General features: G+C 38.5%; 1 protein-coding gene across 1 annotated transcript; it reads left to right on the top strand.

Annotated features, from left to right (window-relative positions):
- The first annotated feature begins 8,391 nt into the window (after window positions 1-8,391).
- si:ch211-142k18.1 (uncharacterized) lies at window positions 8,392-18,491 on the top strand. Its single transcript, XM_067418495.1, has 3 exons — window positions 8,392-8,539; window positions 13,674-14,334; window positions 17,563-18,491. Exons 2-3 carry the CDS (start codon window positions 13,823-13,825, stop codon window positions 17,699-17,701), a joined length of 651 nt encoding a protein of 216 aa, XP_067274596.1. The 5' UTR covers window positions 8,392-8,539; window positions 13,674-13,822; the 3' UTR covers window positions 17,702-18,491.
- The last annotated feature ends 7,604 nt before the right edge of the window (window positions 18,492-26,095 follow it).

The following is a 26,095-nucleotide window of genomic DNA, read 5'->3' as shown; positions in this document are numbered from 1 at the left end:
ATGAAACTGCCAGAAAAACTTTGCAATCAGAGGGATGACAAAATATAAACCATGAGTAGAAAGGAACATGATTCTATCCTGTTTCCATCCTGCATGGGTCCAGGGAGCTAGTTAATCAGAAGAAATCAATTATTTTTTATAGACTTTTGTAAGGGTGGATCGCCTACAGTGGTTCTGACTGCAGGGTTGCCGAACGACTAAAGAAACGTTATCAGCGTGATGGTAGAAAACTGTACATTTCTTGTCTATAACCACCCACTGCAACTTATACCAACGACGGAAATAAGCGCAGTTACAATAGCAAAATATGTGGGAGAGCGTTGCTTTAATGTGACTATATTGTATTGCAATAGGGAGCACTTCAAAGTCAATACCAAACCAAAACTAGTTAGCAAATCATTTATAATTGAAAGAATTTAATGACAAAATCCGGTTATGATTACACTTAAAATAGTTACAAAATAGATGAATGAGATGAGAAAACTTATACCATTAATCGTACCCAGCATGTGTAGAATGTTACCTGAGAGATAGAGAGAGATAGAAAGAGAGAAAAAGAGAGAAAAAGAGAGAGCAAAGAGAAGAGCCAGAGAAGGCCCTAGAAGAGACAGCCAGAGAAAAAGACAGCGTCAGAGGAAAGAGACCCCCAGAGAAAAAGAGAAGACCTTCAGAGGAAGAAGCCCCAGAGAAAAGACCTCGAGCAACAGTTGCAATCTTCTTTTATACATCCCTTGACCATGTGACTGAAACCCTGAGACATTCAAACTGACCAGTCAGACCAGACTTCCCCCACTGTACTACAGGTGTGGCACCATTTGGCCTACAGGCCCTCAACATCTCTTTGTCTTTAGGAATCCCAAACAGCCCCACTGATAAGAGAGAGGGGGGTGAAACACAGTAAAACAAATGTCTTTGTTCAATGAAAAATATCAAATATCTTTGATTATTTTGGATTCTTTCAGTCCTCCCATGGCATCTTTGGCCACGCTCATAAAGTGTCCAGAGGTGACACAGAACACAAAGACATTCTTCCAGTTGTGTGTAGATGTCATCTTCAGACTTGTCGTCCAGAAATGTTGCAAAAGCAGTTTGCCAGTTCAGTGTTTGTTCTCATTGCAGTCCTCCATGGGAAGGCTCCATCAAATGGTGTTGCATCATTCTTTGATATGCAAAACGCCCATTGAATACCTCACACCTCGAGAGAACAGTCACTGAAGGTTAGAGCAAACGCTTGTCCCTCTTTCTGAGGACACAGGATGTGAACTTGTCCAGCAGGTATCCTGTGATTAAAAGAACATATAGCACAACAAAGAGCAAAAGCATACATGGCATTTGTCATTGGTCAGAAGTTTGATATGGTCAGATTCAAATGGTCTCTGGCAATAAGCCATTAAATCGATATACTTAATAAAGTGGTCAAGGTTGAGAATAAAAGAAGATCTCACAAGCTCTTACATTGTTTCTGGAAACATTAAAAAGAATTTGCATTATAACAAAACAACAATTATTGCTGGTTTTAAACCCTTTTTTCATGAAGAGTATCAACAAAGTATTCAGTGTAACCGAAACAGAGATTCAATCGAATGGATGTCCAAAAACATTGTTCTAAGTCAAATGGACAAAATTCAAATAATCAAATAAGTTCAAAATCAAAAACATTGTTGCAAGTCAAATGGACAAAATACACATAATCAAATAAGTTTCAGAAATGTTTCAAATCAAACTCATTGTTACAATACAATGATAAAATAAATGTTTGCACTTAGGTAAGAATGAGAATTACTAACGTAAATTTCTATATTTAACTTGGTGAGACAAATAATTACTAACTGAATTAGTAAATCAAAGAAAAACAAAACAAACAATAACTGGAAGAAATTCACAGTTATAATACAGTCTAGATGTAAATAATTTTTATGAGGCAGATATAGATTTGACTTTGTGTGTGAAGATCAAATCTATGTGAATGCATTTAGCTGTGGCTATGTGTAAATCATGCCCCAAACATGGTGAGGAGGGTTTACAATTGTGATGTAAATTTGGTCCTGTTGAACAGGCAGCCAGCTGAGAATGTGAGTGAGGTGTGGTTGGCTCAACATCTCCCCCCACCAATGTTTGTGTTAGAGGGCATGATAAAGTGCAAAAGTCAGAGTGACTGAATCCTGCTGTGATGAAAGCATTTTCATGGTTAATGCAAGTGTAAATTACAATGTAGCCAAAATGGCAATTCTATGCTCCTGTACATGGTTTTACTTCAGCTATATGAAAAATAGCAGAGTTTTCCACTTAGGAGACAAACAAATTCAACATAGAAACACATGAAACTTGAAATTGCTTTACAATTCAAGTATTAAAGTTCTTCCAATTTTCACAAGATACATGGTCTAGAATGCATAGCATCTACAACCTTTATCCAAAGTGTTTCATTGAACACTTACAGTAAAGCAATCATGTGTTTTAAAGAATAAACTTAACGAGTCTATGTGTATTTATTAACACAAACAACTATAATGTGTTTTCAATGCGCACAATGCGTTAATACAATTACAAATTTGAAAATACAAACAGGATCATTGCAATTTGGATGTTTAACTATTAAACTCACTGCTATTAGGCTGCTAGCCCACTAGCCAGTGAGGTTAATAGTTGAAGGCCTTGCATGAACAATGCAGTTAACTCACTGAGAGTTTTACCTGCAAATGAGCGATAATCTTTGCCCTTAGAAAGGAATTTCCTATCTTTCTGAAAGTAAGGTGGAGGTCGACCTCGGCCCAGTGACCAGCATTTTACCTCTGAATGGCCTATTTTCTGACAGGAACTGCAAAACCTGTTCTCTTTGCCATAGGTTTGTCTGCTATGTTCTCCTGGAGTTGGAGGATTTTTATGACTCTCTAATGCTTGAACACGAAGCGTACTGGTACATGACTCTGCGCTATTGCGGTGCTGCATCACCTTAAGAACTGAAATAGGCACACTTCCTTGAGTTGCACATGCATTTTCTGAACTAAACGTTTCAGATTCATTAGATTGAACATGCGTTTTAGTCCCATCGCTGTTAAGCGTTTTGGGATGCATGGACTTTTTAGCTATTAGCTTAGCCTTGAGATCTGCAATGGTCTCCTTGTGATTTTTACACTTCTCAGTCAGGGCTAACTGATCAGCTAGTAATTTATCTAGCTGTGCTTGAAGATATTGAATCTTTGCCTCAGACTTTTCTGCTTCAGCATTTTTAGAATGCACTTCTTTACATTTATCCTCTAGACTTGATAATAGAAATGGTGTCACAACATTATGTAGCCTTTTACAACTTATGAAGTTTAAAGCCTCAATTATTTCACCATGTTTTGATTTCTTTTGGTGTTTGCCAATTATGTCCCACCATTTAAGCATTTTATCATCTGAACTGTTGATTCCAATATCCTCTTTCTTAAGTTTGGACAAGATAGGCTCAACTTTTTCGCTCCATATAGCAAACAATATCTCACTTTTATCAAAAATGTTCCCTTCCATCCCGAGGTGATATTCTGAATATTCTCGGATTGTACAGTAATGGGACTATTGAAGCTGTTTAAAACCTTCTTCTTGGATGAAGTTCTGTTTCATGCAATTCATAAACAATGAAAACAGACTTACCCAATCCTTAGTCAGAAGGCCAGCTTTAATCCAAACACAAGATCAATTGTGGAAAAATGTCCTCATTCTGATGAATTTCAGAAAATTCACTGCAAGGGATCCCGGGTTTCGGCACCATCTGTAAGGGTGGATCGCCTACAGTGGTTCTGACTGCAGGGTTGCCGAACGACTAAAGAAACGTTATCAGCGTGATGGTAGAAAACTGTACATTTCTTGTCTATAACCACCCACTGCAACTTATACCAACGACGGAAATAAGCGCAGTTACAATAGCAAAATATGTGGGAGAGCGTTGCTTTAATGTGACTATATTGTATTGCAATAGGGAGCACTTCAAAGTCAATACCAAACCAAAACTAGTTAGCAAATCATTTATAATTGAAAGAATTTAATGACAAAATCCGGTTATGATTACACTTAAAATAGTTACAAAATAGATGAATGAGATGAGAAAACTTATACCATTAATCGTACCCAGCATGTGTAGAATGTTACCTGAGAGATAGAGAGAGATAGAAAGAGAGAAAAAGAGAGAAAAAGAGAGAGCAAAGAGAAGAGCCAGAGAAGGCCCTAGAAGAGACAGCCAGAGAAAAAGACAGCGTCAGAGGAAAGAGACCCCCAGAGAAAAAGAGAAGACCTTCAGAGGAAGAAGCCCCAGAGAAAAGACCTCGAGCAACAGTTGCAATCTTCTTTTATACATCCCTTGACCATGTGACTGAAACCCTGAGACATTCAAACTGACCAGTCAGACCAGACTTCCCCCACTGTACTACAGGTGTGGCACCATTTGGCCTACAGGCCCTCAACATCTCTTTGTCTTTAGGAATCCCAAACAGCCCCACTGATAAGAGAGAGGGGGGTGAAACACAGTAAAACAAATGTCTTTGTTCAATGAAAAATATCAAATATCTTTGATTATTTTGGATTCTTTCACTTTCAAACTTTTTTGTCTCTGTATGAACTGTATGTGTTTGGAGATTTGGGATGTCCATCATCGTTTTTGGCATAGGATCAGATCTTCGCTTGGGAATTTTGAATGTCTTTAAAATAGCGATTTTCAATAAGTCTGCGATTAATATTACTTTAAGAGTAATATTAAAGTCATACTTCAAATGTGAATCACAAAATAAATTGTTGCATACTATAAGGACAAAATTACAATAAAGACACTAATATCTCATTCTTAATTGGTTTAAGTCCTATCTTGTTGATTGTAAGCAGAGGTGGATTTAGGTCTGAGGTTGCTGTGGTGCAATCTGGAGTTCCTCAGGGATCAATTTTGGGCCCTTTGCTTTTTAACATTTATATTTTTCCACTTGGTCAGCTTTTGAGATCTCTTGGTCTAAAATTTCATTTTTATGCAGATCATACTTAGATCTACATACACTTAAAACCTGATGAAATTGTGCCTGTTGATTTTCTTTCTCAATGTATTTCTAAGATGAATTAATTAATGTCTCAAAATGTCCTATGTCTTTACCGACAGGAGACTGAGATTATGCTCATTGGTTCACCCCAGCAACTACATAATGCTAGGTCAGTAACCCTAGCTGCTGATGTTCAACTTGAAGAATTTGGAGGTGATATTTGATGCAATCTAACAGTCGAGCCACATGTAAAATATACAGTTAAAACATCTTTCTTTCATATTAGAAATATTGCCAGATTATATCATATGCTCTATTTTTTTGTTGTTGCTGAGAGGTAGATTAACATTTTTGTTTTTAGCCATATCGATTATTGTAATGCCATGTTGGCTGGGGTGTCAAAAGCTACCCTAAACAAATTGTAGCTAGTTCAAAATTCAGCTGCTCGAATCCTTACTAGAACTAGGATGAGAGATCACATCACTCCTGTTGTGAAGTCTTTACATTGGCTCCAAGTCAAGTTTAGGGTTGATTTTAAAATCTTGATGCTCACTTAAAAAGCTTTACATGGGTTGGCACCGCAATATTTGTCTGAGCTTTTAATTCCCTATACTTCGTCGCGTAATCTTCGTTCGTCTGAAACATGACTTTTAGATATTCCAAGAACTTGTCTAAGACTGATGGGTGGAGCTATCCTGACAAGCCAGAACCACATCAAGATGTTTGGTCTGGAAACTCACCATTAACAGCTCAATCAGAGGGGCGGGATAAACGGTTGTCTTTCAAACTCGCTCTGCACGGCGTGCACGCAAATGGATAGCGCTACAACCAACCAGAGCTCGTTGATAGATTAAATTTTCGACGTATCCGGTCGGCAAAACACTGAACACATCTTCCCTTCTTAAGAATGACTTCAGTGCCGTTCTTTGTTCTTTTCTCAGAGAAAAGCATAGCTCCAAGTCTTCCAGAGTCGCGGTCAAAGCTGATTCGAAAGACCGCCGTTCATCAGCTTCTGTGTTTACTAGTAGCACGCAAGCGCAACTCAGCCGTCATTATATTAAGCCCCGCCCACCGACTCTATACACGATGTGATTGGCCTGACCACAGTTTGGCGTTTATAGCTCAGAAGTGTATTGAGAGTTGCTAGACGACACTCACGGGCAGATTAGATTTGCTGCCACTAGGGTGCGCCTAGATTGCTAGGCTAGGGTGGAGCCTGATCTCATGAAAATGCATAGTTCGAGTGTGAAATCTCATGGAATGGATACGCAAATCTCATGGAATGTATATTCAAAATGAGTTTTGGTGTGCATATGGTATGCGGTTTTTCGCGTGCATATGATACGTACTTTATGGCATATTATACGCACGAACCCCCCACCCCTCAACCTACCCAAGAGCGTGTCATATACACGCCATAAAGTGCGTATCATATGCACACAAAAAAACTGCGTAGCATTTGCATGTCAAAACTCATTTTGGTGTATCCATTCCACAAGATTTTTTACGCTCGTACTATTGATACGCATTACCATGAGATCGTGTTGGATGAGTGATAGGGCTTTTTTATCAACAGCTCCAAAATTATAGAATTATTTACCGATTGAGACAAGGCAAGCTCTACCCCTTTGCATTTTTAAATCTAGCCTTAAAACATTTTTTTTTAGGGTAGCTTTTTATTGAACATTTGTATCAATTTTTGTGTACTGCTTTGTCTGTTCATGTAAAGAGCTTTGAGATGTACATTTAAAGGCCCTATAGAAAACATTTTTGTGCTTAACTTTTTTTCCGAAAACCATAATATTTTTTTCAGGATAATTGGTTACTTCAACGCTTTAGCATTAAGCTTTGTATCAGTAGAAACCCGGGAGTATATTTGAATGATCAAGCTATATTTGAATTACTTTTTGGCCAGTGGCTAAAAACTACAGCCAGTAGTAGGGCCTATTTCTGCATGTTTTCAACCCGCGCATTGGGGGTGGGATCTCACTCACAGTGCTCGGTTGGGCAGCTGTGGGCCGGGCATTCATGTAAATGGAGCAGTGCAGAGCAAAGTGAGTGTTTTAACTTAATTCCTATGAAAGTTAAGCTTCCAAAGGCATGAACTGAAAACGAAACAGACAAAACACGCGCTGTGAATGTATGCTGCGAGCGTGGACGCTTTTAATTCAGCTCTCATCACGAGAGCTCATTCAGCTCATTCATCATGATGAATGTAATCTGACTCCTGCAGCGTTTGTGCTGTGACTCTCCCTCAGCGGCTAAATCACATTATATTGAACAGACACATTCAGTTTTTAAATGTTGTAGTCTGTTCTCTAACTGAACTGATTTTATGAAAATGAACGCAGTGGGAAAGTGATCCAGTAATCCAGTAGCATTGGCTTTGGGAGTGACTTCGCAGGGCAGGGAAGCGATGCATTCTGGGAGTTGTCTTTCATCCAAATGAGCATTTTCTGGCTTTTTTCAGACTAGAAGGCACCAAATTCAAAAATAATTTCACATTTCTACTCTGTAAATGACCCAGTTTAAATACACATTCATCTTCCCAGTGCTGAAGTACCCCTTTAATAAAAGAACAGCATCATATATATGTAATAGTATTCCTCCTAATATTATGTTTATTAAATCACTTTTCATCCTCTGAAGTATTTCCTCCAGTCCATTTTCTTGTTTTTCATGAATAAGCTCTTTGTATGTGTCCTGTGTCCAGCCCAAGCAATGAGAGAGGAATCAAAAAAAGCTGGGAAACTGAATAGAAAGTTTATAAGAGCTACTTACTGGAAATTAGCATTATGTCAAGTAGTTAGCCTTCAGTGTGGTTTTGCTAAAAAATATTAAGATTTATAGTATAAACTTATCTTTTGACAGGTAATAATGGATAAACTTTGAGTTTGAGAAGCGGATGTGATGTTTTTATAACTGGTTTTTACCCGTCGTGAAGTCCAGAGCCTTAGAAAGAGTTTTTTTAAAAATGTTTTAGCAGCTTTCAGTCCCTTCATTCATTCATATCTTGAAGTTCTCACTATTAAAATGATGGCTGAGTGAAAGTCCGGTATGGTCATAAAAAGACTTCCCTATTTCTGCAAAAATCTCATACTTTATCAGACATCAGGGCACATATGTGAACTAGATTACCCCAAGCTCCCCCCTAATATTTTCTCTCTCTCTCTCTCTCTCTCTCTCTCTCTCTCTCTCTCTCTCTCTCTCTCTCTCTCTCTCTCTCTCTCTCTCTCTCTCTCTCTCTCTCTCTCTCTCTCTCTCTCTCTCTCTCTCTCTCTCTCTCCCCCCCCGTCACTCTCCTGACCACAAAAGAAAGAAATCATTGAGTTTCTCCCTTTTTATAAACACTCCCTCCCCTTCCAGTAGTCTCCAAATAGGAGCACAGACTTTTAGGTTCCCAAAGTTTGTTGGAAGAGGTTTAAGGCAGGCTGATTATGTGCTCCACTTCTCAGCCTTTGAATGGCAGAGCAAAGAACGGAGCTTTAAACATTTGACCAGACACATGGCTCTAACTTGTGATATGGCTGAAGATTCTGGTGAGTTCTGTCAGTTTTTGGCTTTGTGAATTTGGCTTTGATTTTATTCACGTTCCTACCTCGAAAAACATGCATCTTGATGAATATGGCAGCTCTAGTTTATGCATTCATGGTCTAATAAATTGAAGCTGACCACTGATTGAGTGCATGATTCAGTGCTTTTAGTGATCTGTGTAAATATATCCAGGTTTAAATATATCCTGTTACTCATGGGAATATCATCTTTCAGTTCACCTACATATGCGCAGTGAAACACACCTTTAAAAAAAGGGAAAAAAATGAACAATAATAATTGCTTTTGGCGCACGTGAGGAGTTGTTATGGGCAATTACATTTTTTCCCCCATTTAATAAGACTACATTACGCCAAAAACTGGAAAAGCTACTTTTTACTTTCCATTTAAAGAGACTTATTTGGGTAGTCTTCTAAAATGCCAAATGTTTCATCTGCTCTGATGGATGAGTTTCAGCACAAGGGTGAACATGACAACTTCCAGACACTTGGCATTAATACTGAAGATTAACTGTGCCTTTTTTATTTGGACTGAGCATTAGACTGTTATCATTAAAAAGATGCTGCATTTCCTTAGCTTTGAAATGGTTTGGCATTTATTTTTAGGAATGACACAATGCTACTAATAAAGGTGCCTGAAGGAAACGTAAAGGTCAAAAGCGCTGTTTAAAGGGGCTTTTATGGTTCCAGTAGTATCATTTAAGTGTCTAAATTGTTTAACTGTTTTCTCGTAACCAAAAAATTACGAGTTCTGGACTGGTAGTGCGGGCAATTGTGTGGGATAAAAATGGAGCAGCTAATCAAATCAAGGCATCTGTGCCATTGTTCATTCACAATGTTGATCAGTAAATCAAAAAAATAATGTGGTTTAAGAAAAACTTTATATATATATATATATATATATATATATATATATATATATATATATATATATATATATATATATATATATATATATACAATTATATATATATATTTCTCAACTCAATACATTTGACACATTCAGACTTAAGTAAAAACATTTCAGTGTTTAATTTTCACAGGGGAAAATAATGAAAGAGATTCATTCATTTTCTCAAAGTGCTTCGAGACTTAATGAGAAATGCATCATTGTGTGCACAGCAGAGCAGAAGTTCATTTCAGGCTGTGTTGGTCTGCTGAGTTATAGATATTATCCTTTCTCGGAGCACAAATGTCAATCAGCAGCAAATTACTTCTGTGGAGAGGCAAAGATGGTCTTGACGATACTCATTTAAATGGTTTGTTACTAAAAGAGTTTAATAAACATTGCTAGTGTCTTTAAAAAGTAAAAAACAAATCAAAACAAAAACAATTTATTTAATAACATAGGTAGCCAGTGACTTATTAAAGTGTTATTTTTCTGAATGCAGCAGAACCTGATCTCATCAAGTGGAACAAGTTCCTGGACCAACATTCCAATTAACCAAGTTTATATTAAATTTAGGCTTGCAACCTAAATTAGGTTAGGTGCTTCTAGTATACATATGTTATTCACTTATCATTTCCATTTATGGGTATGGTTAAGTTAAGGGGTAGGGATATGGTTAGGATAAAACTTTTAGATAAGAATATTTCAGGATCAATGTAATATGTTGGCCCAGGAGCCCATCTATATATTATACACATGAGCAGATGCTGCACAGAACAAGACTTTTTTGTTGTTGTTGAGGCAAAGCGAGCTGAACTTTGTTCTACCGCAGAACCCAAAGTGCTCACTCTGGAAAAGAGCTGCTGTCTCCCCTTGAAGACAGATATCGCATTTCACATGTTTCCAGATGTTGAGAGGAGTGTTGGGACGCCCTGGAGTAGACAGGACACTGAAAGAAATTGTGTTCAGTTCAGTCACATCTGGAGACATGAGGAATGAGGTGATGAGTCTTTGCTGCATCAGCGAGCGGCAGCTATAATAACTTCACTGCAAAATTCAGAAAAAGACCATTTTCGTCTTGATTTGATAATAACTAAATATCCTTAAAGGGATACAAATGAAAATTCTGTCACCATTTACTGACCTTCAAGTTGTTCCAAACATGTTTGAATTGCTGTCTTCTGCTGAACACAAAAGAAGACATTTTGAAAAACATGGGGAAACATCCATTGACTTCCATAAACCATCAGCTGTTTGGTTACTGACAATTTTCAAAATATCATCTTACGTGTTCAGCAGAAGAAACACATTCAAACAGGTTTGGATCAAGCATGAGTAAATGGTGGCATAAGTTTCATTTTGGGGTGAACTAAAGGATTAGTTCACTTTTTAATAAACTTTTACTGATAATTTACTCACCTCCATGTCTTTCTTTCTTTCTTCAGTCGAAAAGAAATTAAGGTTTTTGATGAAAACATTGTAGCATCTTTCTCGATATAATGGACTTCAATGGGCACCAAACAGTTCAAGGTCCAAGCGACAGTTTCAGTGCAGCTTCAAGGGGCTTTAAACAATAGCAGACGATGAATAAGGGTCTTATCTATAGCGAAACAATCGGTCATTTAAAAAAGTACAAATGCCCGCCTTGCTCTGTTCTGTGATGCACGTTCGTAAAGTCACATAATACGGAATAGTGTTGTCTGGTATCGTTTAAAGCCCTTTGAAGCTGGACTGAAACTGACGGACCTTGAAGCGTTTGGTGCCCATTGAAGTCCATTATATGGAGAAAAATCCTACAATATTTTAATCAAAAACCTTAAAGGGTTACTTCAGCGATTAGCATATGGCTTTGTATCAGTAGAAACGCTGGAGTATATCCTCTGGAGTATATCCTGGAGTAAAATCCTCTGATGATGCAAATATTGCCAATTTGCGTCATCGGAGGAATTTTGTCCAGAGTGTAAAGAATACAGCCAGCAGAGGGAGCTATTTATGGAGATAACACTCACATAGCTCGGGCAGCCGCGGACATTCATGTAAATTGAGCAGCGGAGCAAAGTGAGTGTTTCAACTTCTCAAATGAATTCAGTTAAGCTTCCAAAGGCAAGAACTAAAAACACGCCAGACAGAACACGGACTGTGAATGTATGCAGCGAGTGTGAGCTCATTCAGCTCATTCATCATGATGAATGTAATGTGACTCCTGCAGCGTTTGCGCTGCGACACTCGCTCAGCGGCTCACTCATTATATTGAACAAACACATTCAGTTTTTAATTGTAGTGTCTGTTCTCCAACTGAACTGATTTTATGAAGATGAACGAACGCTGTGGGAAAGTGATTCAGTCACAGTGATTCAGTAGCGGTGGCTTTGGGAGTGGCCTTGTAGGGCAGCGAAGCATTCTGGGAATTGTCTTTCATCCCCATGAGACAAATGTCCCAGTTTGCCTACTTTCCTAAAAGTATGTACTCTTTTTGTGAAGAAAAAGTACATACTTTTGAGTGAGTAGCAGAAAAGAATACAAGCTTCGGGACATACTACTTCGTCATCTGTATCGGACTCTGTTGCTTAGTTATATGCATCACATCACAGTTTAAACTGCCCTGTCAATCATCGTCAGATTTGTCACAGTTAAAATCTCCCCATGCAGTTTAATTTTCTACCGTATGGCAGACATATGTATAGTATCACGTTGATTTGCCATGTGTGGCTCTTTAATGCAGAGACTCTCCTTGTGTGTTTGCAGTATAATGATGCATTTAAAAGTTAATGGCCAAACGTATCATTACAAAAGTTGCTGCAGAATAGCTTAACAATGCTGCTGCAGGTGAAAATTATGTATATAGCACTGTATAAATTATAATTTTGTCAGGTTAAATACTAATATTTGATAACACAAACCTTTATCTTAACCTCTCAACTTAACCGTCTGACCCGCACATTTGTCATGTTTGTAGTTTTTTAACGCTTTTTATCCGCGATTGTAGTTCTAATCGATCCTCGTCCAACTCGCAATGGGTTGTGGGCAATATCAGCCGTTAGAGTGCACATCGATCCGCACTTCAAATTCTGAGCGGAAAAAGTAAACCATCTGGGTATCTTTACTCTTCTCAGCATACTACAATTTGGGACATACTAATTCTATTTTCTAGTATACTTTTTAGAGTAAATTATCAACAAAAATGTATTTAAATGTGAACAAAGATGCAAAATTTATTAAGATTATAAGACTAGAGTAAGAAAAGAATATAGTGTAAAAAACACAATCCTCATGGTATGTTTTAAACATGAAAAATAAACTTAAATTAATGTTCTTTTTTTCCTTTTGCTTCTCCAAAATGCTCCCAAAAGTCTTTTTTTATTATTTATTTTTATTCCTTCTTAGTTTATAAAACCATTGAAACGTTACTATTTGGTGACAGCGGTGGCCACTGTCCACTATGCACTGTAGAATCTATAAAAAATGGAACGAGCACCAGGATTAATAAGGGCCTGTGTGGTTGTATTATCTAAAATGGGACTCACACTTTTTCTTTGAAAGAGTGAAGAATGAGCACGAGAGAGCACTCATCCTTGTACATTCAAGACTAAACAAACAGCCTCCCTCTCAGAGGGTCATGTGCTACACCTCAAGGCCCTCACACAAATGAATGTGCTCGCTACCAGCAGGAAGCCCCCCACCACATGCTCCGGAAAACCCTGTAAAACTGACTGCTTCATTTAGCTTTCACATTACAGTTGGCAGACAGTATAGTTTCACAAATAAAGCAACTTCTTTCATCCCCAGACCTCCAATTATCTCTAAACACCGATGTAAATATAACATGTTAAAGGTAATTGGAAGATATACTTAACTGTCAAAATTAGTGCATTTATGCATGTGATAATTTTTTTTCCATTAAAAACGTAGGATAAAACCTAAAACTCATGTATTAAGATTGTGATTTATTCACGCCACGGTGCAGGAAAGGAGAGTTTTGTGATCGAGAACGCGGCGCTCACGCGGTCCGTAACATGATTGTATGCTGTAAATAAAATGTCATATGCTTGGTCTTATAATAAATGCTGCTATAAATAACAGACCAATTCAAATGTTTAAGTGTTTTTATTTTAATTTGTTTGCGCAGTGATTAAATATATTGCTCTTGTAAATACTTGCCAGCATTTTAAAGAAATACAAGTTTTGCCTGTTCTCAAAGCAAAACAGTATTTGAGCTTTTGTTTTTCTTCACAGATGAGGTCATAGCTGTGCAGCAGTGGTGACTGTGTGGAAAAGCTCTGTCCCGCTTTGAGAGGCTCAAGAGGGACCTCACATTTCTCATCGCTTGAGATCCATCACTCCGTCAGGTCCCAGGTCAAACAAGTTATTCCCACTTCTGGGTCATGATGAGGATGTACTCAACACTGGGCACTTGGCTCTTCACACTCCTGGTGATGGCAGTCTACTGCCAGAGTGGTGATGATGGAGAATTGGGATCGGGTGATGTCTCCGGGGTTGTGGTCACGGGCAACTCCTCTGCTCCAGTCTTCCATACAGCCGGAGATGAGCCAGACAAAACCAGGCCACTTTTTCAAACTCTGCCAGAGACTGAAGGCGGCGACTGTTATGTAAACTTCCACACCAGCCAAGTCATGTCAAGGCGGTTACGAGCTTTCAGAGAGGAAGTTGCTTATCTAAAGGCCCTTCAACATGGGAACCAGGCAGTGATGGAGAATCTGGTCCAGTTTGTTGGAGCAGAAATGGGAGATCAACGCTATGAGGAGGTGATCCAAGAAAACATTGTTGGAATCAGGGAGGATCATGTGAGCTGTGAGAGTGAGGTGACAAAGGCAGCAGAGGAGATGGAGAGCCAGCTGGAGGGAGACGCACAAGACACTTCGGCTGGAATTCAGAAGTGAGATGAGTTGAATCCTAATAAGACAGTCATATCCTCTTATCTTCGAGGCAAAACTCTTTTAATTATTTAAGATGCTTAAAGGCAACAAACCTCAATCGGGGAAATATTTCATTTGTGGAAGAGAAATTTTTGAGTCAAAATTGTATGATTTGGTTCTCACAGAGAAGAAATGGTGATGGAAGATCAGGGGTCGTTATTGTATTTTACACTGTCAGAAAAAAAGGTACATTGCTGTCACTGGGGTGGTACCCTAAGGTACAAAACCAAAAAGGTAATGTACCTTTAAGGTTCTATTATGTGCCTTTAAGGTACTAAGTCGCACTCTTAAGTACCTTTTAAGGTACCAATATGTACCATTTAGGGGGTGAGTAAGGTACAAAGATGTACCTTTTTACTTTTGTACCTTAGGGTACCGCCCCAGTGACAGCACTGTACCTTGAGAGTTGCTCAAAACTGCTGCTCAGTTTTCAAGAAAACTGTTGTGCTGCTTAGTATTTTTCTGGAAGTCGTTATACTTTTCAGGATTCTTTGATGAATATATCAGCTTTGATCAAAATAACAGCTTTTATATGAAATGTAAATCTTTAATGTCACTTTTGATCAATGTAATTATTTTTTTATAAAAATTGTGAAAAGATTTACAATTGAATTTCTTGGCCAGTGAGTACATATTGCAGCTTAAAGAATTAGTTCACTTTAAAATGAAAATTACCTGAGGATTTACTCACCCTCAAGTCATCCTAGATGTATATGACTTCTTTCAGATGAACACAATCAGAGTTATATTATTAAATATCCTGATGCTTCCAATCTTTATAATGGCAGTGATGGGGACCAATAAGTTTGAAGCTAAAAAAAAAAAAAGCAAATCCATCCATAATAAAAAGTATTCCACACGGCTCCGGAGGACCGACCAGACCACCTTCCGTATTCAACTTACACACTCATGTCAGTTACGCTTTTTTCTTAAGTTGAATTTGGAAGGCGGTCTGGTGGAAACTAGATATTTTACTTTATAAAGTTTTAAATATGGAAATGTTTCTTACTAAACCCCATCGATTAGCTTCAGAAGGCTTTTATTAACCCCCGGAGCCATGTGGAGTGCGTTTATTATGGATGGATTTATTTTTTGAGCTTCAAACTCAATGGACCCCATCACTGGTTTACTGCAGTCAGCCGGATCCGGGCCGTATCCAGGGCATGACCAGAGCATCCCTGGAGTGTCTGCGGAGACCGTGTCAATTAGTGTCTCCTCTGAATTTGCCTCACCGACACGTCATCCTCAATAAACCTGTTTCTGGCGTGACGACCCCGGTCATTCGAATATTCATATTTAATAATTGTTTACTCGACACGTCATCCTAAATAAACCCGTCTCCGGCGTGATGATTCCGATTCTTCAAATATTCCTATTTTTGTGTAATCGACGCATTATTCTCAATAAACCCGTCTCTTGTGTGATACCTCGAACTTTCGAATATTCCGATCTAATATTATTTCTGACCTGTAAGGTTGCCAGAATAATAATCCTACACTGTTTGTTAATAGGCCAGAGGAGAACTGGCACCCCGACTGAGTCTGGTTTCTCCCAAGGTTTATTTTTCTCCATCATGCCCTGATGGAGTTTTGGTTCCTTGCTACTGTCGCCTTTGGCTTGGCTTGCTCAGTTGGGGACACTAACATTTCAATCTAAGTTAAATATCCATATAAAATAATTACTAAATTAACTGTATCAACTATATCAGTGATCTGGCCACATTGTCGCTATATGATAAATTGAAATGAGCTGATAACATTACTGTTTTCTCCAGAAATGACTGTACAGCCAAATCAAATTTTGTTGCAATATTTTCCTGTTGAACACTGTGAAGCTGCTTTGAAACAATCGTCATTGTAAAAGCGCTATATAAATACAGTTGACTTGACTGTCATTATAAAGATTGGAAGCAGTATATTTATTAATATAACTCCGATTGTGTTTATCTGAAAGAAGAAAGTCATATACACCAAGGATGGCTTGAGGGTAAATCATGGGGTAATTTTCATTTTAGAGTGAACTACTCCTTTAAAGGGTTACTTCAGCGATTAGCAAATGGCTTTGTATCAGTAGAAACCCTGGAGTATATTCAAGTGATTGTGCTTTCCCCTCTCATATCCCCCGAAGACAAGAGATTTATGCATTTTATTTCTGGAAAAATTCCTCCTATGACGCAAATTGACGATATTTGCATCATAGGAGGAATGTTTGGCCAAAGGCTAAAGACTACAGCCAGCAGGGGGAGCCATTTCCGCATGTTTTGAACCCGCACATGGCACTACAGGCACTCATTTTAACGGAGCTATGCTGAGCAATGTAAGTCTTTTAACTTCTCAAATTAATTTCTATGAAAGTTAAGCTTGCAATTGCATGAACTGAAACGCGCCAGACTGAACTCGCGTTGTGAATGTATGCCGCGAGTGTAGTCGCGATTACCTCAGCTCTCATCACGAGAGCTCATCAGCTCATTTATCTAAATCCTGCAGTTAGTGCTCAGTGCTGTGATACTCGCGTGGTGACTCACTCATTATATTAAACACACATGTTCAGTTTTTGATTGTAGTGTCTTCTCCAACTCAGTCACAGTAATCCAGTAGGTGGCTTTGGGAATGGCCTCACAGGGCAGCGAAGCATTCTGGGAATTGTAGTTTTTCATCCCCATGAGACAAAACATTTTCTGTCTTTTCTCAGTCTAGAAAGCACCTAATTCAAAAAATGATTTCACATTTCTACTACATTGATGACCCAGTTTACATTTGGTGCCCAAATACACATTCATCTTCCCAGCTCTGAAGTACCCCTTTAAGAGTCAAGTTGCAAGGCTGCATTCATAAACACTTTCAAGGTAAAAGACAGTAAACATATTACAACCATGTAAAACTCTTGAAAAGATCCTTAACAAGAAATATATGCATATAAACCCAGTGATGAGTTGCATTGAAACATAGAGCCTCAGACTAGCCACAATGATGCTGCTTTGATTCTGGTCTCTGGGTTTTCCATCACCAGCCTAGACAGTTGGAAGGAATGTGAATTTCAGCCCCTTTGAGGCCCCTGGTTTAAGAAAAACTAAACTGAGGCCCTAAGGAGGCCCATTCATTTCCTGCTTCTCCTCCATCCTGCTCTCTCTTTTTTTGCCTGTCTTGGATTATTTCTGATCTTGTGTCTGCTTTATGTCTTTATCTAAGAATAAAAGAGGAGTCCCTTGCCTTTGAAGAAATGCTGCGTACCGCATCAGACATCGCCACTCGACTGGAGAGTTCTTCAAGAGCCCTGCATGTGGAGATGATCGAACGGCTGAGGAAGAACACGAGACAGCCACGCTAGACTAAATGACTCAATGGGAAGCCGTCCAACCTGGAAAAATAGATAAAGTGTCACTTCTGTATTTATTCACAGTTTTTAATAACAGTGATACCATGTCATCACTTTAAACAGCCTATATGTATCTCCCGTCCGTCCTTGCACTGTTTTTGGTGCAACAACAGTATTGTCAGAGGACTGAAACTCAAACTATATTTTCAGCTCTTGTCCGATGTTCATTTGTGAGCCATAATGAAAACATAATGGCTTTGTGTACAAGGAAATTGAAAAAATGATATTGGCAGTGAGGTGACATCTTAAAAGAATATTCTCTTTCCAAGTATACAGACAACCCCGCAGCTATGGTCTGGCTGTCTTGGCGCTAGGGAGCAGATGGTGAAAAGACCGCACGAGGGTCTGGAAATCAACAAGCATGAGCTCATATACATTGGAAAGAGAAAGCAAGAGAGAAAGAAAAAGAGAAATGATGTCACTGAGGAATAAATGAAAATGTGACTTGACAGATTAGAGCCAGAATCTAAAGAAACAAAGGAAGAAAATCTTTGCGACCGAAGAATGTTCACTTTAAGTGTGTTGCTCTAGTCAGTTGTGGTCACTTTTGCTGTATGTGTATTTTAATGCAATTCTGAGTGTATGCTAGTATGTGTATGTTAATAGATACAGAATGAACAGTAACATGAAATATATAAATACTATTGAGCGTTTTATACTTAAATACTATTGATGCTGGTATATAGACATCCTTGATGTGCCATTGTTGAATATGCCATTCACATAAATTTACCTTTGTGTAAAAGAATATCAGGATTGCCGCAGTCCTTGACAACCTACACATATCAGGGAATTAAAGGTATGGTTTTTTTTTTTGTTATACTGATTGAAACTCTCTTTACATCCTGTCAGTCAATCATGGTCTCATGCTGCCTTCACGTGCTATCTGAATTATCTAACGAGTTTCCTCGGTAAATATTGCACATGAACGCCCTCTGATGTCGTGTTTACCACTGGGAAGTACGAAATACGAAATACGAAAATTAATTTGATACCCGAATTCCCGAGATGGGCGTTCCCTAAACTTTAAACATGGTGGCAAGGCAAACTGCTGTGACAGGTATCATTTATTAGTTATTTTCCAAAAAACAGCTGGGGAAATGTAGTTACACCATAATGTAGTGCATATACTAGTATTCCAAAAAGCAACTTACTTGAAGTAAGTTCTTAAACTTACTTAAACAGTAAGTTAGCGGATAACCTCAACTTTTGGTTCCAAAAACGGAGATCATTTTCAGGTTATGCAAGTAACCATGGCAACTCATTCTCTGACCATAACCTGCTCCGGAGCAGCTCATGTTCCAGGGTTAGTTTGCTTAAGAGGTATTCAGAGGTGTTTTAAATAATTAGGGGCCAAGCCCTGAAAGGGCTGTAGCCCCTATTGTATCTGTTAGTTTCCTATATTATTAGGGGCCAAGCCCTGAAAGGGCTGTAGCCCCTATTGCAATCGTTAGTTTACTTTATTATTAGGGGCCAAGCCCTGAAAGGGCTGTAGCCCCTATTGCAATCGTTAGTTTACTTTATTATTATTATTATTAGGGGCCAAGCCCTGAAAGGGCTGTAGCCCCTATTGCAATCGTTAGTTTACTTTATTATTATTATTATTATTATTATTATTACTATGGGAGTCAATGGCAGCCCTATGAACCGTAAGTAGGAAAATGATGAAATTTGGCATAGTCATAGATATGTTCATCAATAGTCAATATGCCAAATTTGGAGTCTCTAAGACCAACTCCATAGCGCCACCACCAGTCCAAAAATTCAACATTTAAACGTTTATAACTTTTGAACCCTTTGGAATAGAGAAATCAAACTTAGTTCACCTGATTCCTCTCATCATGCTGATCAAATTTAGCATCTTACATTAATGCTCCGCCCATTACAGTAATGGCCATTTTGAAAAGTACAGTATTCAGTTTTTTTGCTACTCCTCCTTCAAAATTTGTCCAATTCTCACAAAATTTGGTAGACATAATATTTGGACAGAGCCGCATAGAAATGACTGAACAGATTTTTTTTATTCATCTTTGTTCAAAAGTTATGCTGTCGTAAACTTAACGAGGTCGACCCAAATTTGGTTAAGAGGCTGTATCTCGGCCAAACTTTGACCAATCAAAACGAAAATTGGTATGCTTCATCAGACCCATGATTTGAGGGTACGTGCCAAAGTTGGGAACAGCGCCACCTAGGGGTCGTGAGATATGAAAAAAGGCTATTTTTGCCCATAACTTCCGAACGCTTTGTCGGAAAATCATATTATTGGTATCTATGGATTCCTCGTGACATGCCGAATCCGAGGATACCGGATATGTCAGGATCGGATGAACCACGTGACCGCCATTTTGAATTTTGTCATAAAATGTGATATCTTTTGAAATATTTGACATATCTGTACACAATTTGGTATGCGTGACCGTCATCATGTCCCGGACGTATCTGAGAAGTTTCAGAACAGCGCCACCTAGCGTTCCAGAGATATAAGATTTTTTGCTAAAACGTTTATAATTTTTGAACACTTTGTCCAAATTTGATATAATTTATGTCATTTTGTTCCCTGGCTTATGCAGATTCAGACGATATATAATTTGTCATTTTCCAAACATGTAACTGTCCGCCATAATGAAACAAGGGAAAAACAGTTTTTTTGCTACTCCTCCTACAAATTTTGTCCAATTTTGTCCAAATTTGGCTCAGATGATGTTCGGACCGAGCCGCACAGAAATGACTGAACCGATTTTTGATATTCGCTACCGTTTCGGAGAAATCCGTCTCTGAAGTTGACCTTGCCTGTGTTCGTGTCTTTATGCTAGTTAGCTTAGCATTCTAAATGGTTATTTGCAAAAAATTTCTTCCGTTCCAGACATGAATTACTTCTGAGAATGATTTAAACCAACTTTTAAAAATATATAATGTTGTTCATTAAATCAAAAATTCTTCATTTTGAGTCGATTTCTAATTTGAACTATGGACATACGACATACCGACAAACACGTGTCTTCCCTGTGGCGCAGTGAGATGAACGTCAGACACCGGATCGTGAGGTTATGGGTTCGAGCCCCGTGGGGGACAGCTTTATAAAGTTGTGTCATTTAGTGGCAAAAGCTGCGGTTCTGCCTTTAAAAACTCAAGCGTTTATAAAATTAAACAACCCATTGTATGAGTGGCATGCTGTTTAAAGCAACCGGCTAAAGCTTTGAAACTTGGTCTGCTTCAGCGAACCCATACTCTCAGGATCCATACCGATGTCGAGCCAGAATGGGTTCTGAGGCTGTATCTCAGCCAAACATTGATCAATCGAAAGTAAACTTGGTCCGCTTCAGCGGACCCATACTTTCAGGATCCATGCCATGTTTGGGAACAGCACCGATTACAGGTCAAATCCAGTGTTTATTAAGCTTTAAACCTTGTGAACCGTATAATGAAATTCATGATGGAAAAAAAAAACATGCATCCAAAATATCTAAATAGCCTAAGACAAAAGCAACAGGGGCTTGGCCCCTAAATAGCTGCTAGCAGCTATTATGGTCTAGTTATTATTATTATTAGGGGCCAAGCCCCCGAAGGGGCTGTAGCCCCTATTGGAATTGTTAGTATACTTTATTATTATTATTATTATTATTCTTTTTCTTCCCACTGGGTTCCTATGGCAGCCCTATGAACCGTAAGTAGGAAAATGATGAAATTTGGCACACTTGTAGTGATGCTTATGAAAAGTAATTGCTCCAAATTTGGAGTCTCTACAACCAACTCTATAGCGCCACCACCAGTCCAAATATTCAACATTTAAACTGTTATAACTTTTGAACCCTTTGATACAGAGAAATGAAACTTAGTACACCTGATTTCTCTCCTCATGTTGATCACATTCATTATCTTACATTAAGGCTCCTCCCATTACAGTAACGGCCATTTTGAAAAGTACAGTATTCAGTTTTTTTGCTACTCCTTCTTCAAAGTTTGTCCGATTTTGTTCAAATTTGAGAAAAATAATCTTTGGACTGAGCTGCACAGACATGACTTAACAGATTTTTTTTATTCTTCTTTGTTCAAAAGTTATGATGTCATGAACTCAATGAGGTTGCCCCAAATTTGGTTCTGAGGCTGTATCTCGGCCAAACTTTGATCAATCGAAACGAAAATTGGTACGCTTCATCAAACCCATGATCTGAGGGTACATGCCAAAGTTGGGAACAGCGCCACCTAGGGGTCATAAGATAAGAAAAAAGGCTATTTTTGCCTATAACTTCTGAACGCTTTATCAGAAAATCATGTAATTGATATCTATGGATTCCGCGTGACATGCCGAATCTGGTGATACCGGATATGTTAGGATCGGATGAACCACGTGACCGCAATTTTAAAATTTGTCATAAAATGTGATATCTTTTGAAATATTTGAGATATCTGCACAAAATTTGGTATGCGTGACCGTCAGCATGTTCCGAACGTACCTGAGAAGTTTCAGAATAGCGCCACCTAGTGTTCCAGAGATATAGGAATTTTTGCTAAAACATTTATAACTTTTCAAAACTTTGTCCAAATTTGGTGTCATTTATGTCATCTTGTTCCCTGGCTTATGCAGATTCCGACGATGTCTCTTTTGTCATTTTCCAAAAATGTTATTGTCCGCAATATTGAAACAAGTGAAAAACAGTTTTTTTGCTACTCCTCCTACAAATTTTGTCCAATTTTGTCCAAATTTGGCTCAGATGATCTTCGGACTGAGCCGCACAGAAATGACTGAACGGATTTTTGATATTTGCTACCGTTCCTGAGATATTTGTCACTGAAGTTGACCCTTGCTGTGTTTTTGTTTTTATGCTAGTTAGCTTAGCATGCTAATTGGTTATTTGCAAAATGTGCTTCTGTTTCAGACGCTGAGTCATTCTGAGATTGATCTAAACAGAACTTTTTAAATATTAAATGCTGTGCATGTATTTGAAAAAAATCTTCATTTTCAATCGACTCTCATTAGAACTATGGAACTTCAGCAGGTGTTTGAACACAAGCCTGGCCGGTGGCGCATCGAGATGAGCGATGGACGCCGCACCCGGAGGTTATGGGTTCGAGTCCCGTGGGGGACAGCCTTATAAAGGTGTCTCTGCATTCGGCGAAAGCCCCTTCTGGGGCTTGGCCCCGTACAACTGCTTGCAGTTCTTGTTATTATTATTATTCTTCCTCCCCACTGGGTTCCTATGGCAGCCCTATGAACCATAAGTAGGAAAATGATGAAAATTAGCACACTTGTAAAGATGCTCATTAAAAATAATTGGACCAAATTTGGAGTCTCTACAACCAACTCCATAGCGCCACCACCAGTTCAAAAATACAACATTGAAACTGCTATAACTTTTGAACCCTTTGTAGTAGGAAAATGAAACTTAGTACAATAGATTCCTCTCATTATTTTGATCTCAGTGTATGTCTTACATTAAGGCTCCGCCCATTACAGTAACGGCCATTTTGAAAAGTACAATATTTAGTTTTTCCTCTACTCCTCCTTCAAAGTTTGTCCAATTTTGTTCAAATTTGAATGAAATGATCTTTGGACTGAGCCAAATAGAAATGACAAAACAGATTTTTTTTATTCATCTTTGTTCAAAAGTTATGATGTTATGAACTTAACAAGGTCGACCCAAATTTGGTTCTGAGGCTGTATCTCGGCCAAACTTTGACCAATCAAAACGAAAATTGGTACGCTTCATCAGACCCATGGTCTGAGGGTTCATGCCAAAGTTGGGAACAGCGCCACCTAGGGTCATGAGATATGAAAAAAGGATATTTTTGCCCATAACTTCTGAACGCTTTGTCAGAAAATCATAATCATGGTGTCTTTGGATTCCCCGTGTCATGCCGAATCTGGCGATACCGGATATGTCAGGATTGGATGAACCACGTGACCACCATTTTGAATTCTGTCATAAATTGCTATATCTTTTGAAATATTGGACATATCTGCACAAAATTTGGTATGCGTGACCGATAGCATGTCCCAAACGTACCTGACAAGTTTCAGAATAGCGCCACCTAGTGTTCCAGAGATATAAGATTTTTTGCTAAAACATTTATAACTTTTGAAACCTTTGTCCAAATTTGATGTAATTTATGTCATTTTGTTCCCTGGTTTATGCAGATTCCGCCAATGTCTCATTTGTCATTTTCCAAACATGTGACTGTCCACCATATTAAAACTAATGGAAAACAGTTTTTTCGCTACTCCTCCTTCAAAATCTGTCCAATTCTGTCCAAAATTGGCTCAGATGATCTTCAGACCGAGCCGCACAGAAATGACTGAACGGATTTTTGATATTCGCTAGCGTTTCTGAGAAATCAGTCTCTGAAGTTGACCTTGCCTGTGTTTTTGTCTTTATGCTAGTTAGCTTAGCATGCTAATTGGTTAGCAGACCTCTGCAGGTTTGTAAAAGAGTGCCTCCCCAGTAGCGCAACAGGATAAGCGACAGACTCCGGACCCAGAGATATAGGATTCGAATCCCGTGGAGGGGAATTTTATAAAATTTTGTGCAATGTGTTATTTCGATTCCTTTATTATCAGAGTAAGTGTTGTACTTATCTTTCTTCCTCTTGGATTAGAAATAAGTGCGTGTTTGTTAATTTTGTTCATCTGAACTTCTGTTCATTTTTAGTTCATCCTGACTATACTTCTGAACCTATCTGTTACTCAAGTACATTCTATTTCTGCCATTTTTTTTCCTTCTGGCTCTGCATTGCGCTACTGCCGCATCTTTGGCTTGGCCCCGCAATCGCTGCTTGCAGCTATATTTATTATTATTATTACTATGGGAGTCAATGGCAGCCCTATGAACCGTAAGTAGGAAAATGATGAAATTTGGCATAGTCATAGATATGTTCATCAATAGTCAATATGCCAAATTTGGAGTCTCTAAGACCAACTCCATAGCGCCACCACCAGTCCAAAAATTCAACATTTAAACGTTTATAACTTTTGAACCCTTTGGAATAGAGAAATCAAACTTAGTTCATCTGATTCCTCTCATCATGCTGATCAAATTTAGCATCTTACATTAATGCTCCGCCCATTACAGTAATGGCCATTTTGAAAAGTACAGTATTCAGTTTTTTTGCTACTCCTCCTTCAAAATTTGTCCAATTCTCACAAAATTTGGTAGACATAATATTTGGACAGAGCCGCATAGAAATGACTGAACAGATTTTTTTTATTCATCTTTGTTCAAAAGTTATGCTGTCGTAAACTTAAGGAGGTCGACCCAAATTTGGTTAAGAGGCTGTATCTCGGCCAAACTTTGACCAATCAAAACGAAAATTGGTATGCTTCATCAGACCCATGATTTGAGGGTACGTGCCAAAGTTGGGAACAGCGCCACCTAGGGGTCGTGAGATATGAAAAAAGGCTATTTTTGCCCATAACTTCCGAACGCTTTGTCGGAAAATCATATTATTGGTATCTATGGATTCCTCGTGACATGCCGAATCCGAGGATACCAGATATGTCAGGATCGGATGAACCACGTGACCGCCATTTTGAATTTTGTCATAAAATGTGATATCTTTTGAAATATTTGACATATCTGTACAAAATTTGGTATGCGTGACCGACGGCATGTCCCGGACGTATCTGAGAAGTTTCAGAACAGCGCCACCTAGCGTTCCAGAGATATAAGATTTTTTGCTAAAACGTTTATAATTTTTGAACACTTTGTCCAAATTTGATATAATTTATGTCATTTTGTTCCCTGGCTTATGCAGATTCCGACGATATATAATTTGTCATTTTCCAAACATGTTACTGTCCACCATATTGAAACAAGTGAAAAACAGTTTTTTCGCTACTCCTCCTACAAATTTTGTCAAATTTTGTCCAAATTTGGCTCAGACGATCTTCGGACCGAGCCGCACAGAAATGACTGAACGGATTTTTGATATTCGCTACCGTTTCTGAGAAATCCGTCTCTGAAGTTGACCTTGCCTGTATTCGTGTCTTTATGCTAGTTAGCTTAGCATTCTAAATGGTTATTTGCAAAAAATTTCTTCCATTCCAGACATGAATTACTTCTGAGAATGATTTAAACCAAATTTTAAAAATATATAATGTTGTTCATTAAATCAAAAATTCTTCATTTTGAGTCGATTTCTAATTTAAACTATGGACATACGGCATGCCGAGGAACACGTGTCTTCCATGTGGCGCAATGAGATGAGCGTCGGACGCCAGATCGTGAGGTTATGGGTTCGAGCCCCGTGGGGGACGGCTTTATAAAGTTGTGTCATTTAGTGGCAAAAGCTGCGGTTCTGCCTTTAAAAACTTAAGCGTTTATAAAATTAAACAAGCCATTGAATGAGTGG

This window comes from Pseudorasbora parva, chromosome 15 (genome assembly GCF_024679245.1).
Source record: "Pseudorasbora parva isolate DD20220531a chromosome 15, ASM2467924v1, whole genome shotgun sequence".
NCBI classification, from domain to species: Eukaryota; Metazoa; Chordata; class Actinopteri; order Cypriniformes; family Gobionidae; genus Pseudorasbora; species Pseudorasbora parva.
The sequence above is the reverse complement of the archived record's forward strand: the minus strand, read 5'-3'. Positions and strand labels throughout refer to the sequence as shown.

Bases quoted from the DNA above. Each gene is read 5' to 3' on its own strand.
- si:ch211-142k18.1 (XM_067418495.1), top strand. From the start codon at position 13,823: ATGATGAGGATGTACTCAACACTGGGCACTTGGCTCTTCACACTCCTG. The intron at 14,335-17,562 runs GTGAGATGAGTT...TCTTTATCTAAG, and splicing joins ACTTCGGCTGGAATTCAGAA to AATAAAAGAGGAGTCCCTTG.